This window comes from Gallinula chloropus, assembly GCF_964237585.1.
Source record: "Gallinula chloropus genome assembly, chromosome: 1".
NCBI classification, from domain to species: Eukaryota; Metazoa; Chordata; class Aves; order Gruiformes; family Rallidae; genus Gallinula; species Gallinula chloropus.
Window position 1 is genome coordinate 45,810,110 of NC_140085.1, and position 17,953 is coordinate 45,828,062.

General features: G+C 43.0%; 1 protein-coding gene across 1 annotated transcript; it reads left to right on the forward strand.

Annotated features, from left to right (window-relative positions):
* Positions 1 to 12,811: 12,811 nt before the first annotated feature.
* LOC311189165 (secreted frizzled-related protein 2-like) lies at positions 12,812 to 16,428 on the forward strand (the record flags this gene model as incomplete). Its single annotated transcript, XM_084260745.1, has 4 exons — positions 12,812 to 13,098; positions 13,630 to 13,799; positions 14,675 to 14,767; positions 16,118 to 16,428. 4 exons carry the CDS (start codon positions 12,812 to 12,814, stop codon positions 16,426 to 16,428), a joined length of 861 nt encoding a protein of 286 aa, XP_084116871.1.
* Positions 16,429 to 17,953: the final 1,525 nt, after the last annotated feature.

The window sequence follows — 17,953 nt, forward strand, 5'->3', positions numbered from 1 at the left end:
GCTGGGGGCCAGCTCAGAGCCAGTGCAGCCAAGGGCGGCCCCTTCCCTGTGGTGAGCCTGGGGACATGCTCAGACATCATTGGGCAGAACCCTGATGAGTGGAACCTGCTTCTAGCTGAGTTCCTGTCACCGTTTGCCCAGCCATGGGTCCCACCAAGCCACCAGCACTCAGAGGGTGATGTCCCAGCCTGGCTTGTGCCCATCCCCAGGGGTTTGTCCCAGGGCTGGGGCTGTCCCCAGCTGTTCCCTCGTTTCTGCCCTGACCTAGCCATGGTGGTTTATGTTAAATTAAGGTTGAAAAGATTTCTTGGCAGTGCTCCAAAATAAAATGGAAATAATACGTATTTTCCCTGCCATTTGGCACATCTAAGTCGCTGTGATTCATTTATTATTAACAGGATTTTGATCAAGTAAATGTCATGACAACATCATTTGACCTAATAACGTTTTTCATGCATGATGCGTTTGTGCAAAAGGTAATGATGAGGTAGGGAGGAAAATAACTGCACAGGAGCATAGATTTCCTTTAAACAAAGAAAAGACAACACAGGAGGGTTTTTCAAAGGCATTATAAATAACTTAAACAATTGAACTCATCAGAGAGGTAAAATCACAGGGAGAATATTGTGAATGCTGAGATTGAGCCCTGCCCGCTCCTGCAGAGCCAGAGGGCTAAGTCACCAGGGACATGAGTGAACTCCCAGTCCCATGTGCCACTACAGGCCTTAAACATGACTGCCTGGATGGCTTCTAAACCCTCTGTTAATGCTTTACACTAAGGCTGCTGAGTTATCCCAGCAGGTGAGAAACTATGATTCTGTTTAAACAAGTGACAGGAAACTGACACAAATGGGATTCTCTTCACAACCAGCTCATGTGGTTGTGCACACCCCCCCCCACCTCTTGAGAAGCTTGGTACTTGGCACAATCCCTCCCCCCCTTTTTCAGGGCACATACCTGAGCAGCAGACCAGAGCCTTAAGGCACCCCCCTTAATGGTTCTTGCTTCTTTGGTAACAGTAATGGTCTGGTACATCTGCACTCCAACCATGATGGTTTTGTTCCCTCCTTGCTTGGGAACAATAGTGGCAATCAATCACCTCCTGACAACCTGATACACCTCTGCCTGAGCCCTGGCCCAAAAAGGGAAGATGGCAGAAAGTTCTGAGTCTGAGCGACTGCTGGAAAGTACCACAATATTTTGTCATCTGAGCTGGATCAAAGTGGAAAAGCATATGACAAAAGTCAATTGTCTTGGGCCCTATAACTATTGATTGTCATCAAGACCCTTTCAGCTCTCCTGGATCACAGAATCACAGAATCACAGAATATCCTGAGTTGGAAGGGACATCACTGAATCCAACTCCTGGCTCCACACATAGCCAGCCAATTACGAATTATTAGGAATTACGGTGAATATCCTGTAACAGGTTATTACTGTTCTCAGTGGGCTACACCAAGCTAAGGCACCTCTCAGACACAAACTTTGCAGGAATCAGCTGTCAGGGCACAGCCAGCCCTCTCCAGTCTTGACTATCGCCCACTGAGGAACACTGCTGCCTCGTCAGTATTTACAGAATCACAGAATCAGAGGGGTTGGAAGGGGCCTCAAGAGATCATCGGGTTCAACCCCCCCTGCCAAAGCAGGTTCACCTAGGGAGGCATCCAGACAGTTCTTGAATCTCTCCAGAGAAGGAGACTCCACAACCCCCCTGGGCAGCCTGTGCCAGTGCTCTGCCTCCCTCACTGTGAAAAGTTCTTCCACAAAAGAACGAAACTCTAAACTCAAAGAGGGGAATCCTAACAAGAAGCTAGCTCCCTTCAACCACCTCTCTACTTACATACGTGTCTAAATACAGGCACTTGCCTTTACAAGTGTGGGTGGAATACATCACTGGGACCAGCATCCCTGCTTGTTTGTATCTGTTCATGTTTTATGTTTATATATATATATATGTACATATCTATACACTCTATTTTAAAATACCTTGTATTGTTAGTATGAATCTTGTCATCTTTGAATCTGTAATTAAGTTGTTCTTTTCATCACATTTTACTGAATTCCTTGTAAATCTTTACAATTAGTCAATCATTAACTGCTGCTAAAATTTAACCTTTGGTTTACCTTATACAATTAATAAATTCTGAATCAACTGAATCGTAACTATGTCAAGCACCTTCATCCATGAAAAATTTGCGACAGCTCACTATATAATTATTACAGCTACTCAGTTATTGCCACTTTAAATCTCTGAAACAGAACATTAACTGCTCTTTCTCAGGTTTCTCAATGGGTTTTACAGCCTTTTATGCTTCATGGCTGGATTAGTGGTTCTGATCACTTGGATTTGGTATGGTTAATGTTACAAACTTGCAGCATGTCTTCTAGATTTTTAATTGCTTTCTATAGTTAGTGTTTGGCACCATTAAAGTACTTTGAGATCAAAAATATGTGAAGGGAAAATTCACTTAAATCTTAGCCTTGGGGTAAGCATGACCCCTCCTCCTCATGAGAAAATGCTCAGGAAAAGCTGCAAAACCCAGCTGAGCAAGCAGAGAGCATCACTCTGCCCCTCACAGTGCCCCACACTGACTTTCCTCACAGTGCCAAATTCACACCAGAGGATGCCCAAAAGGCTAATATATTCTTCTCTAATATGGTGATGTGACATCATCAGCTGTTTTTTTTTATTTCCTTTTTGATCAGTTAGTAGGTTTAAAGAAGACTAAATCTTTCTCTTCTTGCCCAGGAATGTTAGACCTTAACTACATGGGCATGTCAGTATGCCTGGGTGTGAAGAGCCTGTACCAGAAATGGTTCATTCCTCCTGGAAAGGAGAACAAAACCTTGGCAGAATTTGAAGCATTACTGCCCTTCATTTCTCTGTGTTAACTTTAGCTACTCAATCAGTGCTCTTACCAAGTAAATCAGATGCCACTGATCCCTAAAAAAATACATAGTGAATGCTCTTACATGTATCACATGGTGGCTTCTCCCACCAGACAGCAGGGAGGAACAGCTGTGTAAGGATTCCAGTAAGCACAAGGAAAGAAGCTGTTCACTTTAAAGCTTGGCATGTGCACCTGCAGCATCCCTTCCTGGAGTCAAGTATTGGGATGGGGATGTTTTACTCAGCCAGCCATACAGCGGTGCAAAGTACCTTCCCTACCAAACACATTTTTAACATCATGTTCCCAAACAAAACATTTTTATATAACCTCCTGAAAGATAAGTCACCAAAATAAGTGGAATGCGTGGACTGGAGTGTTTTTGGTCGCCCTTGTCATTCTTGCTCTCATCAAGGTATGTCCTGACAACTGCACTGATATAACCAGGGGACTGATATAACCAGGCTGTCAGGCAAACATGCACCTTTTAAGGTCTGAGACTGGAGCTGCAATCACAAATCTTTTGTTTCTGGATGCTCCTGGGCAGTCTAATTTCAAAATACCTTCTCCTCTAAACTATTTGCTCCTTTATGGTTTCCATAATGAAAACAGCCTCCTATGGCTATGGTGATCAATCTTTGGTCACTGCAACCAGCATGAAACCCTTAATGCTATGTAGAGAATGAAAGTAATTCCTAAGACAAAAAAAACCCGAAACAAACCAGCCTCTCCTAATTAACCCTAAATGTGATTATTTCTCTGGTTATCCCTCCCTGGGCTTCATAAACTTATTAAACCCACAGTCTTAAAAATTGTTTAGATACTGCTTGATTTTGAGCCAGTTCTAAATCACTGGTCTGTAATTTTTCCTTTTTTTTTTTTTTATTTACTCGGCTCCTGCTGCTGTATAGCTATTTAGGATGGACTAATTTCCATTTCATTTCCCAGTGGCACCAGTGGAAGAAAACAATTGCGCTGGGGCAAGGCTGTGAAAGCCAAATGACATAACATTTCACAGGCAGGCTACCCACGTCCTGCATCCAGATTAGCAAATGGGCACTGGAGTCACTGGTCCTCTAATCCTGGCCTGCGGGCTGAAGGGCTCAGCCCTGGTATTTAAATCCAAATAGGGTTTAATCATTAGGGTGGAGACTTCTTTATCAGGGAACTTCTCTTCGAGATAAGGTGATAGAAACCAAATGCCTTTGATCTGCTCAACAGAGGCAGTGTGTGCAACACAAGCCCGGGTGAAAGGGAAGGAACCTGCCATCTGCCCTCTGAACTCTTCCCCATCTTTTTTAAAGCATATCCCACCTACGCTAGCTGTTTGAAGACAGATTTGGGGGAAGGAGGATACGGGGGTGGGGGGGATGGGGTGTTTGAATTGAATTCTCCCTCTTTGCAGAGGATTTAAAGTCTGTTGCCAATACCAATGGGGCTGTCCCAAAAAAAAAAAAAACCAGGAAGGGTGGGGATGAAGTGGTTGGTTTTACTCTCTGGCTCACCTCCAGCTCGCTGTGGGAATGATTATGGCAACACAAACGGTCTCTGTAGGAGCAATTGCTGAGGTTTTGCAGATTTTGAGGGCCCACCATCACAGTGCTATGAGAAGGCCCTAGGTAACCCTACTAATGTGTATAAAAAATGTAGTAAGTGTTCACAATGTGTACACAATGAAAAATCTACTTACTTTTACAGAACTGTTTAACCAGCTGTCTTCTCAAAATGACAAGAAGACTTACAGACCCTTTAGAAGGATAGCCCCCCCATCCCTGTATGACAAGACAGAGAAAGGCATAAACATCTGATGCAAGATGTCAGGTCTGTTAAGCCATTGTCACGTTTGATGAGTAGAGCTGCCCATGGTGATCCAGCTAATGCCAGCCTCCTGCCCTCTTGCTGCCTTCACTCCCCAGGCAGGGGTGTGATTTTGGTACAGGCTGGTAATCGAAACGGGCTATGCAATAGGTCAGTGGTTTGGTTCACCAAAACCTGAAACACATCTGGAGTCCCCTGAGAGTTATATGAGAAATACTGAAGAAGAGTAGATTAGAGACAGCTCTAAGAGCAAATGCGTCTTCTTGCAGAGCAAGAAGGTACATTAAAAGCTCCAAAAGGATGCCTTTTGTGGTTATTCTTTTCCAAAAGGTGTTTGTAAGGAAACATCTAAACTGGGGAGAGTGAATATAAGCAGAGAATGTGCAGACCTTCAGCAAGTATCCCTTTCTGCTCAGCCACAGAGCTCAATTAACAGAAGAAAGTGTATAGTAGTCAGGTAAAAATTATACACCTATGGACATACACACTCATTTGTAAAGCAGTTACTCTCTTAAGCAATTTGTAATTCAGACAATTAAACATATTTTTACGTGAGTGCCAAAACAGTTTTTGAATATTGACTCTACTTGAGTTTAGGCCACAGCTCTTTGTTTCAATTAAGCCACCAAAGTTCAGTTATGCACGTGTGCTCCTACTAAAAGGTTTGCAAATGCTCTTAGGAAAAAAAACAAAAACTCTTTCAAAAGTACTCTGACATCGAAATTTAAAGGCAAGGATTTATCCAGAAAAACAGGGTTTTTTCCTTTTTGAAATGTTAAAATGTAAATCTACGCCCTTAAGAACAGCATGAGCCATGGGCTGGAGAGACATTTATAATCAAAAAAAGCTGCCAGGATTCCAACAACCAGCATCTGAAATTCATGTCCGGGGTATAACTTTATTTCTCAATAAATCTTTGTGTTAATCTCAGCTGACCAAAAAACATTCACAACAGGAACACTTGTTTTGATTGCTTAGATTTAAATACATTTTCAGTGCCTTGAACATTGTTCTACCACCATGCAGGAAAAAATATCATGCCACTGCCAGGGGGAACTTTGCTTAGGGAAGATTTGACCACAATATCTAATACAGATACTTGAAACACTTTTATTTAGGAAACCTTACAGGCTTTATTTAATTTTGCTTATTCAGCAAAGGATTTAGGCCCAAGTTTGACTTCTAAACAGATGCTTTGGGCCCACCAATTCTCACGGTGGCGTTGAAGCGATGCGAGCGTGGCCTGCTGCCTACTGTTATAACATCCCATGATGCTGAGAGGAGCCAGCCTTTCCTTGGCGTGGCGGGGACATGTAGACATTAGATGCAAAATGCCATCAAGTGACTTAAAAGGGCTGGGCTCCAGGCGTGCTGGAGTCAGCAGAGCACTCACCCGCAGCTCTCCTTGCTTAACTGATAGGGCTATCTCCAGTGACAGCCAGAAGCCAGACATAATTTTCAAGACTTAATGTGTTCCCCTTCCTATCTCGATAATCAGTAGCTGGCTACAGGCTACAGACAAAGAAAGTATTAGGGGGACTAGACAAGATGACCCTGTTTACTTTCTCAATGGATTACAAATCATTGGTATGTACGTGCTGTTTACTTGTAGCCCAAACAGTTGTTCCCCTGCCTTCCCATGAGACTGTCTTGAGACCGACTCCCTTTTGTTCACAAAGGCTTGGAAATGGCACATTGGGCTCTCCTTCTAACCTCACTTTTTATTTCCTCTGTACCTGCTTGTGACAAAGCACAAGAAGGGATCTAGCTGTGGTAGGGATTTGATAGAGGAAAAAGCCAGTATCAGCCCATTCACCAAAGGACTGCAGGAATGGCTTCTTAAGTCTAAAAGAAACAGGAGCTTTTCTGCAGAGGAAGAATTGTGCCTGAAATATATGAAACTCCATTTGCTAAATGGCCCTTCTTCCACAAAATGAAACCAGAGCAAGACTAAACTGAACATGAGTAAAACTGACTAAAAACTAACAAGAAAAATAGGCATTATTAGCCAAACCAGCAAACCATTACCAACAAAAAAACCCACAACCCCAACCTCTCAAGCAGTTTCATTTTTTACTTCGGGGTGGGGGGGGGGTTGGGGAACAGAGAAGAGCAGCTATTATTACTGGCTGCCTGCAGAAGATGCTCGTAATCAATGGTGTAAAAACCTACACTTAGACTATTTTGCTCCTATCTGACCGCCATCCTGTGGAATTTGCTTGCCCCAGGAGCAAAACCACAAGCACCATTGGGCCTGCTGCACTGCTTATGGCTGAAGAGTAAAATTTCACTTTCTTAACAGTAACTGTGTCAACACTTCTCCTTTCAGGCACCTGGAAAGCAAAGCACTTCTCACAGCATTTAACCAACACAGCGTTCACCAAAAGCATATGATCTGAAAGCAGTTTTGTGAGGATGCTGCTAGTAAAGTCATCACGGGATTTCAGTTCTTCCCCTAAAATCTCTTTACACAACTTGTTGAGCTCTGCAAGGACCAAAATATCACTGGCAGGAGACCAGAAAGCTAAATGGGCCAATGAATCCTGTGATCCTGAAGCTCTGAGTTCTATGCCTGCTACCTGATCAGCAAGTCACCTAGTCTTCTGATGCCCCTTTTCCATCCCTGATTTACCTGGCCTTTGTGGGAAATGCTACTTACCCAGTTTTTGTATGGCATTCAGCACCCTTATGCTGAATGTAGGTGATGTGGTTAGTTACATTCCTCCTCTCCACTCTTATACCATCTGAATGATTCGTATTTTAGCTGCGTTTAGCTTCCAGCATCTTCTCTAGCACCCTTAACTGGGCAGCCTGTGTGTGGAGGGGTACAGTGTAAAACTTCAAACAGGAAACTTATGGTGGAGTCAGGGGAAAAGTGTGGGTCACCCAAGGCACTGACACTCACTTTCACTTTTAAAATAAACTTTCCTCTCTGTTAATGAATAAACAGCAATAAGGACTGAATTTAACATGCCAGGGCTGCAAGCCTGTAACTATTTACATCACAGATTTGTAAAGAAAGGCAGTGCTTCTCTTCTTTAAAAAGTAAAGCAATGCAAAAGCCATCATAACCAACAACAAATTAAGAAGGTCTTTCCAAAACTGTCAATGACTCTTCCTCTGATGTTTTGCAGGCACCACATGTGGCCTGATTGTTTTTTTTAATAAAGCAAAGGAAATGTTACGAAACAAGTCCTGCCCCACAGAGTAAGGATGTTGGTCAGCAAAGCTGTCTGATCAGAGCGAGGACCGCCGCTCCGCAGCCTCGCAGGGTTCACAGCTTTGATCCTTGTCTGAGATCTCTGCAATCAGACTTCAGATAAAAATTACTTCAGCTGAATATTGCCATAAATGTTTAGATTAAAAGCAAAAAAAAAAAAAAAAGCCCTACATCTTCTGGTTTGCTCTCAAACCCCTACTTTCTTTGAAGAAAAATTGAGTCCTGTTTCATACTGGGGTCTGATGGGTGGCTCCTGGTTAATCTCTGTCTGTCTCCCTGGTAACAGTCAAAGGAGACAACAGAGAGGTGGGCAAGGAGTGAGGCTCCAGCGCTGTTCCTGTTATCAGGGTCCATCAGCAGGTAACCGCTGCTCATATCCACAAGCAATAAATACAGCCTGTGGCTAGGGGAGCAACCACGCAGCTTTCTTCAGACGCCTCAAGGAGCATTTGCTGGAGTCCAGATTTCAAGGCAGAAGTTTCTCTGAACCCTCAGGTCTTGGATTTTACGCTGCCTGCTCAAACGTGTGCCACCACTGCAATTCCTGGGACAGTTTGCTAAGCCAATACCTTTTTTTCTCATTTCAGACAGTCTTTGTTCAAGCAACCTCTACACACACATATCACTGTGATCACAAACACCCTGGCTGCACCAGCTTTTGTGCAATTTGAATGTTGAACTGGTGTGGGAACAGTAAATCCCAGTTCACTGTGTTCCCAAAAGCAAGTTCTATGTGTATATTTGCCTAACTTTTCCTTTCTTATGACACACCAGTGAGCAACTGAGTGCTTGCAAAAAAGAAGAAGCTACAGCACAGCAATGTGGGTGCTGCAGCTCACACTTCTGCTGAGGAGTCCACATCTGACTGACCTGAAATACCCTCCAAGCAGTGGGAATCTACTTTGCATGTTCATTTTTAATAACTGTTCTGCAAGACTCCTGCTAAAAATAAGACTAAATAATAATGACTAAATAATAATGACTAAATAATAATGACTTGCTGTCAAACCAAGTTTCAAGGCAGCATCTGCTCATGAAGAACATCAAAGTAATTAAGTCTAAACAGGAGCACAGCCAAAGTCTTTCCCTTGATTAAAAGTGGCTTGTGAACGTAGTGAAAAGAAATGTCAGTTTGGTAAATGATGACACTGAAAATGGCACAGGGCAAAGGAATTTGACCCACCTAACATCTTGAACCCAGTGACTGTCAGCAGAGAGAGGAATCATAAGCTCCTATACATGACATTCTTTCCTAACAGAAGACAGCTATCAAAAATGACTGAACGACAGATAATGCTCTGGCTGCAGATCCAGCTTTAAACCCAAGGCAGTCAGAGGTGCCCAGCAAAGGCATCTGTGCATGTTCTGTCTTCAGAGGTGGTGACGATACTTCAGCCCCAAGTGAGCTTCGTTATCCCTGACAAAGCCATAAAGTCTTGCTCTTCCCTGGGTGAATGGCCTCAGTCAAACCAGCAAGAAAACAAAAAGAAACAGAAGCAAAGCAGATGTCTTGTCATTCTTCTGATGGCAAAACCATGGCATTCCCTGCACACCCTTGAGTTCTCCAGGCTCCACCCTGAAGCACTGTGCTAGATGTAGCTGAGCAGTAGTGTTCAGCTCCTTAGTTGACATGGTGGTATTGGGCAAACAGTTGGAATTAATTATCTTAGAGGTTTTTTTCAACCTTTAAAGATTATGTGGTTCTGTGACTTGCTGAGACTGTAACCCTCCCAGTGGTCGGGCCCTCGGCCTCCAGAGATACCACTGCACTCACACAGAGAAAACCTCTTTTCTTTAGCATTACAAAGTGACTCACTGAAAGTCAGCTTGCCAGAAGCAAAGCTGTCCTCCTGTGAGACACATCCAAGGCTAAAAAGAACTTTAAGGTATAGCTCTGAGGTGGGTCATAAATGACAGACCCCCTGCAAAGCCCCGCTAGGAAACAGTGACTCACAGACACATTTATTTATTATTAGATCATCTTCATCTCACATGCTCTCATTATGCCTCTCCCTGTTCTGTCCATCAATGGTGGCCCAGAGGGAGCTCTCAAAAGCAGACCTGCTGTACCACAAGCCAGCACACCTGGTCACGGGTGAGGCTGGAATTCGGCCCCTAGCCCACACAGGGGGGGTTAGCAAGGCACCCTTCATTGTCTGGAGTAAAAGAATTGACTCAGGATTTAGGATCGATCAACTTTTCTTGTAAGTTGTGAGTGAGTCACTGAGAAAAACATCTAAATAATTGAGAGACCAAATACTCTTCCATAATATATATTTTATATCGCTCAGAAATGAGCAGGTCATACCATGCCCACGTGCAACGAAAAGGCTTCCTTCCCCAGGGATCTTGCCACCTACTTTGAGGTAACAACCAAAGGTACTATGGAAGAACCCTATTGGTGCCAGAAAGGAATTTGATTAATTTCATAAAACTATGGGCTGGCTTGGTAAAAACATCATCTACATGGATATATGCAGAAGCCCACTGGATAAGGGAGGCACTGGTATAGAGAGTCCAGTTTCACTCCAGTTGCTGAATGCTGAAATGATGCTCAGATGAGAGACATTAGGAGTGGGTGTGAGCTGAGCTCTGTGCAGCTCTGCCTGCGCACAGGGGGTGAGGCTCACGGCTTCGCTCCGAGTGAGCCTGACAGATGGACGGTACCGGGGAGATGCCTCATTCCAAGATGCTGCGCAGATACCTGCAACGATTTTGGGGTGGGAAACAGGGAGAAATAGCCAGCCACTTTTTCAGTAGTCTGTGGGGACAGGACAAGGGGCAATGGCCTCCAATTGGAGCACAGGAAGTTCTACACCAATATGTGGAATAACTTCTTCACAGTGAGGGTGACAGAGCCCTGGAACAGGCTGCCCAGGGGGGTTGTGGAGTCTCCTTCTCTGGACACCCATCTAGACGCCTCCCTGTGTGACCTGTCCTAGGGAGCTGCTTTGGCAGGGGGGTTGGACTCGATGATCTCTTGAGGTCCCTTCCAACCCCTCTGATTCTGTGATTCTGTGATTCTGTAAATACTGATGAGGGTCTTCAACTTCTTGTGGAATACATGGAGCACCTGGCAAAGAGGCACCATAAGCAAGCCAGGTTAGGAGGTATTCAGTTCCTCTGCTTTGAAGTGAGGTACCAGACACAGAGAAACCACATTTATTGGAAAAAAACCACAGAGCTGGCAACAGAACATGAAAAGAAAAACTGACAAATCTTTTAAATATGCCTTTAGTTCCTGGAACTTTGCATGCTGTCATTTTTTCTGACTTATTTAAATAGATACTGTAATTTCCCCAGTATCTTAGAGTAAAGAAGACAGCTAAGGAGGAATCAGTGGAGGGTTGCCATTGGTTTCAAAGATGCTAAGATTAATAATTTCACATTTAGGTATAAACTTGTAAATGACATGTAGCACACTGTCTAAATGTGCTACATCTAGGTATAGGCACAAAAAGAGGGTGTTTCTGAAAAACTTATTTCAATCATCGTCAGTACTACTAGATGACACACTATTATGAACAGATTCATTTTAGCCTAATAGTCAAGCCAGATATTTTGCAGTAGATCCACTTACATATTATTAACGTCTAAACATTTCTGCTAATAAACTGTGTAATAAGAAATAAAAATAAAAAAATAGGGCCCATAACTAATGGGAAAATTGTTTTCATCAAATCAAAAATTTTCACAAAACGTTTTGTTTAGATCTTCAACTTTTAACTAATAATCTGATTTTCCTATGCATCACAGGCAAGCTACACATTACTCAGACCCTCTGCCACCTTAACTATTTCCCCAACCTCTCTATAGCAAAGAGCTGTTTATCAGTACTATATTGAGAACAGTAATGAAGTATTCAGTCATTAATTGTTAACTTTTAACTTAAGAAACTTAATACTATTTTTTGTGCTCCAAACAGAAAAAGTGCACACACCTGGTATTATTTGTTTTTACCCAGCTTCTTGTAATTGTTATTTATTAACAAATAGGTGAAATGCTGCATTATTTGAGCAATTTTAAGTGTAGCCAGGTTCACTTGAAATTCAAAAAATGTTCCTCCATTTGTATAACTGCCTTTTCACTCTGAATAAATACTACAATATTAAATCCACCACTGAACATGAATAAATGAAGGATGTGAATTCTGTCACCATCTGATAGACACTTACTCCAATTGGTCAAGCAATTCTGCATTTTCCAGTGTCTATTAAAATTAAAACAAGTTGGGACATTTAGCACTGTCACAGGATAGGGATCCAAACTTCCAGACAAAATACTTGGTTAATAACAGGAGGCTGTCTCTTTTACAGCGCTTGACCAAAGAAAGTACCTCTTCTACATTGTAAAAACAGTGGAAGAGACATGGGCAATTAGCACAGGCAAAACATTTTCACTTGATAAGTCAATCTGGGCTGTTCTTTCTGCCCTGTCAGCAGTGTCTGAAAACAAAGGAGACACAGCAGCCCCAGGAGACAGCTTGTCTGCCCAACTGTTTTGGGTTTTTTTTTTGGGGGGGGGGGATGGGAGAACTCTCCTAATTTGTTTTAGAAAGCACATAGCAAACCTTCTAGGTGTCAAAATTTAATATGCCACATAGCACGCTGCTGCCGCAACTGACACCGTGAGACACCTGAAAGTCTATACCAAATTGGTGTCCTTAGGGAACATACTTCTACACTTTGTCTCCACCTCCCTGGTTATCACAACAATCCCTTGATTAGGCAATAAGGCCCGGTCTTGTTTTGAGTGATTTGATAAGCAGTTGATAACCAACGGTTCGTTAAGCTCTTGGGGTATATAAGCCACAAGGTTTTCAGCGTGCTCCTGTGCTTTTGGGGTTTGACAGCTCCCTGCTCAGCAGCTGAGGAGTCACTGGAAGATGCTCTTGACTGCAAAAATACTTGGCGTTGCTCTGATTGGTTTCCTAAGAGAGGCGACAGGCTTTGACATTGGATTATCCACGAAATGTGTAGTGATACCCAAGGAGATGAACATGTGCCACAAGATTGGGTACTCCGAAATGAGACTTCCCAACTTGATGGGACACACAAACATGGCAGAGGTTATCCTGAAATCCATCACCTGGCAGCACCTTGCACACACGGACTGTCACCCTCACGTGAGGACATTCCTGTGCTCCCTGTTTGCGCCCATCTGTTTAGATACGTAAGTACCACGACACAGTACAAAACTCTAGAACAGGAATCAAAACTTGTGTTTATCATGACCTAAAGGTGATTTCCACTTTTTTTCTGAACTAATGCTGTTAATCTCTTTTGTACTTATTGGAAAGAAAAATACTGAGAGCGCGTGCAACATCAGTTTGCTTTGGGGACATGAATGCTGTTGTCAAAGAATATAATGTTTTATTTTGTTACAGGTGAAATGTAACTAATTTTAATTTAGGGTTGAAGCACCTATTACAAATAGAATCAGGCTCTTGATGAAGCTTTTTTCAGGTTGTAATAAAAGTGTTTTTAAAACTGTGACTAAAATCCTGTAAGCATAGTCCAATCCATATGCAGGCCACTTGGGTAGTTTGCCACAGCTGCTGCTTCTAGCACTATATTCTTGTTGAAGGATGCTAAATGCCACCAAAGACAGCATAACATACTTTGCACAGAAATCAGTTGCCCTAGTTTCTGTTATCACTGATTGAGTTTAACTGATTCAGTCTGGTATTTCCTCTGGCAACAGGTTTATCCATCCTTGTAGGAGTATGTGCATTGCTGTCCGTGACAGCTGTGCCCCTGTACTCGCCTGCCACGGACACCCCTGGCCTGACAGTCTGGACTGTGATCGATTCCCTGCGGATGAGGACATGTGCCTGGCATCTCTTACAAAGGAATACAAATACTCACACAAAGGTAGTTGGAGGATGGCAGAGGGGAGGGCAGCTGTACTCGCTGTTTCTGGGAATCAAGGGGGTACAAGCGACACCATTCCCAGATGGTGATTTTGTAAACAGGGTTGTATCTATCGGTACAGCTTCACCCTCTTCCTGCATATGACAGGGGAAAGCACTAGCACCCGCAGTGTAAGCTGTTGCAGACCTCAGATGGTGTAAACTCAGCACTGCTTCAAGAAAAGAAAGTGTAGATAGTCTAAGGTTGGATAGTGGAGGAAGGAGACTATCACCCTGCGCAGTTACAGGCAGCACCCAGCCACACCAGCACCCTGTGATTTATTTTGAGGTCTCTCCATGCACTTATCCATGGCACTCATCACAGATAAATTTATGTATACAATGAATTGCCTCTCAGATCAGCTTAGAAAAGTTGGGAAGATTTATTACCTGATTCTCCTTAGTTATTGTGACATTCCTTTTCAAATCTTGGAACGCCCTCAGGCTCACTGGCTTCCGCAGAAAACAGCAGGACCTGGCTGCTGCTGACTCATACATTCACGCTCCCAGCTCCACTGCACCCAGTCACTGACAGAATCAGCCACCTAAACCCCCATCACCGTATTGAAAACCATACTGCCTCTGTTGCTGTGTTTGATGCTGATAATTGAGCTTGTCAGCCCGAGCAAGGACTGAATGCTGATGGAACACGAAACTCCTTCATCCCTAGCCGTGTTTTCAGAGAAGTGTGTAGACTTTCACATTCTCACTGCCCAACTGTGACAAATTTCTCTCTAATTTCTGTGGCTAAACAGCAGGCGGTCACCTTTGAGACTGGAAAATTAAAACAATTAGATTCTATAAGGTAATAATGAGCCCTTCTTAATTTCTTACCAGTCCTACCAACGCCTGTGTGCCAGACCTGCCCAGCAGTGGAGGAATTCTTCACACACAAAAGAGTTCTCGAAGTTTTCTGTGACAATAACTTTGGTAAGTCCTTGCTAATAAGGCTGCTATTAGAGAGTCCAACAGCTCTCCTCCTAAAATGCTTTAAAATTAAGATTACAATAAGTGACAGTTTTCTGCTGGGCTTTCAAAGGATTAAGAGGTTGGCTGATGACAATTTTAGGTTGTTTTTCAGAATATGTTCTTTCAAATCAAAATACAGGGAGGATTCTTTTTTGCATGAAAGATTTATTAATGACCTAGTTTACAACCAAGTACCTTTCCTGTTCTTGGCTACATTGTATTACAATATGCTTTATGGAAAATTTTTCTGACAAAAGCACCCTAATAAGCAGGTTTGCCTGCTTATAAGTGGTTAAACTGAAAGTAAAGTTTGGGTGTTTTACCAGTGAGCAGCGTGCCCTTGTTACTTGTGTGCTTGAGGTTTTGGAGATGCTCCTTACTGAAAAGGAGCCTCAGAAAATCATATAACATAAAAGAAATCCTTACCTCTTGTTGTCTTATTGGAGTGACAGGCAATACTCTTCAGCTTGCCCTAGAAACCTCCTGCAAAGCCATTTTAATGTCAGTGCAGACTCAGCACCTTTGGCTGGCTTTAGATCAGGCAATACAGAGAAACTTCATGCTAAAAAGGGTTCGTGGAGTCAAGTGGGGATAATGAAAAGGGAGTATCTAGAAGTGTGGTGGCAGCAGCACTACTAGCTACTTGTAATGTAGGGATCCTAATATGGACAAAGTGAGTTTCAGGAGAACTGCTTGAGCAAGCTGGGCGGACTCATGAGGGAAGCTAAAGGAAGGAAGGTTTAGATTAGATATTAGGGGGAAGTTTTTTTACAGAGAGAGTGGTGAGGTGCTGGAACAGGCTGCTCAGAGAGGTGGCGGATGCCCCATCCCTGGAAATGTTCAAGGTTAGATTGGATGGGGTCCTGAGTAACCTTGTGTAGATCCAGGCCTGGAGACTGCTGTCCCTGCCTGTGGCAGGGGGGTTGGAACTCTATGATCCTTGGGGTCCCTTCTAACCCAGACCGTTCTATGATTCTATGATAAAAGATCAACACCAACAGCCTACAATATCTAATTATCCAAAAAGTCTGACATGCATGATGATGGCAAAAATACATTACTTTACATCCATTACTTTATATCTATGAAAATATTCTTTCCTTGTTGCCTAATTCCATGAAAAAGAAAATCTTTACTACAAAACCTTTATTTGTTAAAAACATTAAAAAGGTATACTGCTGCTGGAGAAGGCCTTTCCATACTCTATCAGCCAAAAATATGACAGCATTTTTAAGAAATCATCCTGTTTTAATTTCTTTCCACATTTGTGTCAATGGAGTTACTTACATTTCCTTTATTTTTAATCCTTAGCAGTGAAAGTAAAGCTCTCCAAGAAGAGAACAGAAGTTGGTGCCCAAGAGTATAACATTGAATGCCAAGTGGAATTCATTACCCAGGGCTCGCTCTTGCCCTATGAAACTCAGAGCATGATACAACAGTGGCTGCTTATCAATGAAAACTGTACTCAGAGGATGACTCCGACCCATCGTTCCATGGTGTATCTCCTAGTGGGGAATATTGAAGAGGGCATCGTTTTAGTTAACAAGGTTTATCGCTGGCAGAGGAGAGACTCCCAGCTGACTTTGGCCACTCAGAAGTGGAGATACCATAAATGCCTGTAAATAGTTATCGTATTATTTGTAAAAAGATGGTTATACTTCTCATGCCAAACCTATCCTGTAAATAGGAATGTATTATACGTGGAATGTAAAGTCTTCCTTTCCTTTTAAAATGTATTATAAATTGAACTCAAACCCCAGTGTTATCAGGCCTACTTTCTCCAGTGCTACAGCTATTCACATCAAGTTTTAACTTGGCCACCCATGTATAAATGTTAATTTGAGTAATGCAATATGTGCAAAACCTGGCGTAAACCTGTTTTAATTCAGCTGACTACCTTCAATGTCTCTTTCTATGCCATTCACTCTGCCATTCTCTCAATTAACCAAACCTTTCCCTTGCTTAATGTTTCATTAATCCACCTCATTTTCTTCCATTAGAGTATTTTAAAAGAAGGCAGCCCTCTGCTGGCAGCTTTTGCTGGAATCAAAGTGGAATAAATAGGAATAAGTAAGTGTAAAGAAAGATGTGGTCAGCCCCTGATTTGGTCGCTGGGCATCATTTTACAATGACAGAGCTGAGAGCATCTCAGTGGTAACCCCTGAGAGCATAGGCTAAATGCAATTTTCAAAATGCTTTATTTTTGTGCGACCCATCTTGAACAGAACTTTCAAGGTTACTTTCAAGGTCCCTTTTCACTTTCAGATGCATTAAAAAAGCCAAGACAAATCTTTACCAGTTGTCTAAGTGGACTGCAGGGGACTAATTGACTGATAATATTCAAGAGATGCAAAATATTAAGGGTGGCCACATGATTAGAATCCTCAGTTGCAGGGCACTGATACTAAAGACCACACGAAGATGGAAGGAACCTGAATTACTTTTACTTTAATGAATATGTATAATAGGCACAAGAGCAGGCAACCGACAAGACATAAATTAGAAGCTGCTTCAGTAACACAGTGTCTGTTTTGGTCCTATTTTCTTGAGATAAAGCTGGGAAACATTTATGGTCAGTAGTTTTCTACAAGTCCCATCTGTAATGAACTGTAAGTGCCCTGTAAGTGCAGATTTGTGTTCATGCTCCTGATGGCACCTGCTCCGTTTGGTCATGAACTGAAAAGCTACAGAAACAGAGGGAAAAAAAGGTGAAAACACCTAGATTTGGTTTGTATTGCACCATGAAGCCATCGCTTAGAAAATATGTAGGTTGTTCCAACAGCTCAGTCCATGTGATCCTGCTGAGCCTGTGCCGGTCCCTGCAGGAAACCTGGTAAATATTTAAAGCAGCCTGTCAGCGCTTTACCGTGCCGACTGCTCCAGGGGGGCTGTGGTGGGGGTTCCCCCCCCCGGCGATGTGCAGCCCTGTCAGCGAGAGACCCACTTTTGGGGCGCAGGGCAGAGGCATCCGCACCCGTGCTTGGTGTGAGGGGCCGGGGCCCCGGGCTGTGGCTTGTTGGGGCTTTATTTTGCGCTCGGATTTGTTCTATACTAAATTCTGTGCAATACCTGCGGCTGACTTATCCCTGGCCTGGAAATGCCATTCCAGCTGCCGGGCCTAATTCAGAGCAACGAGGATGCGCTTCC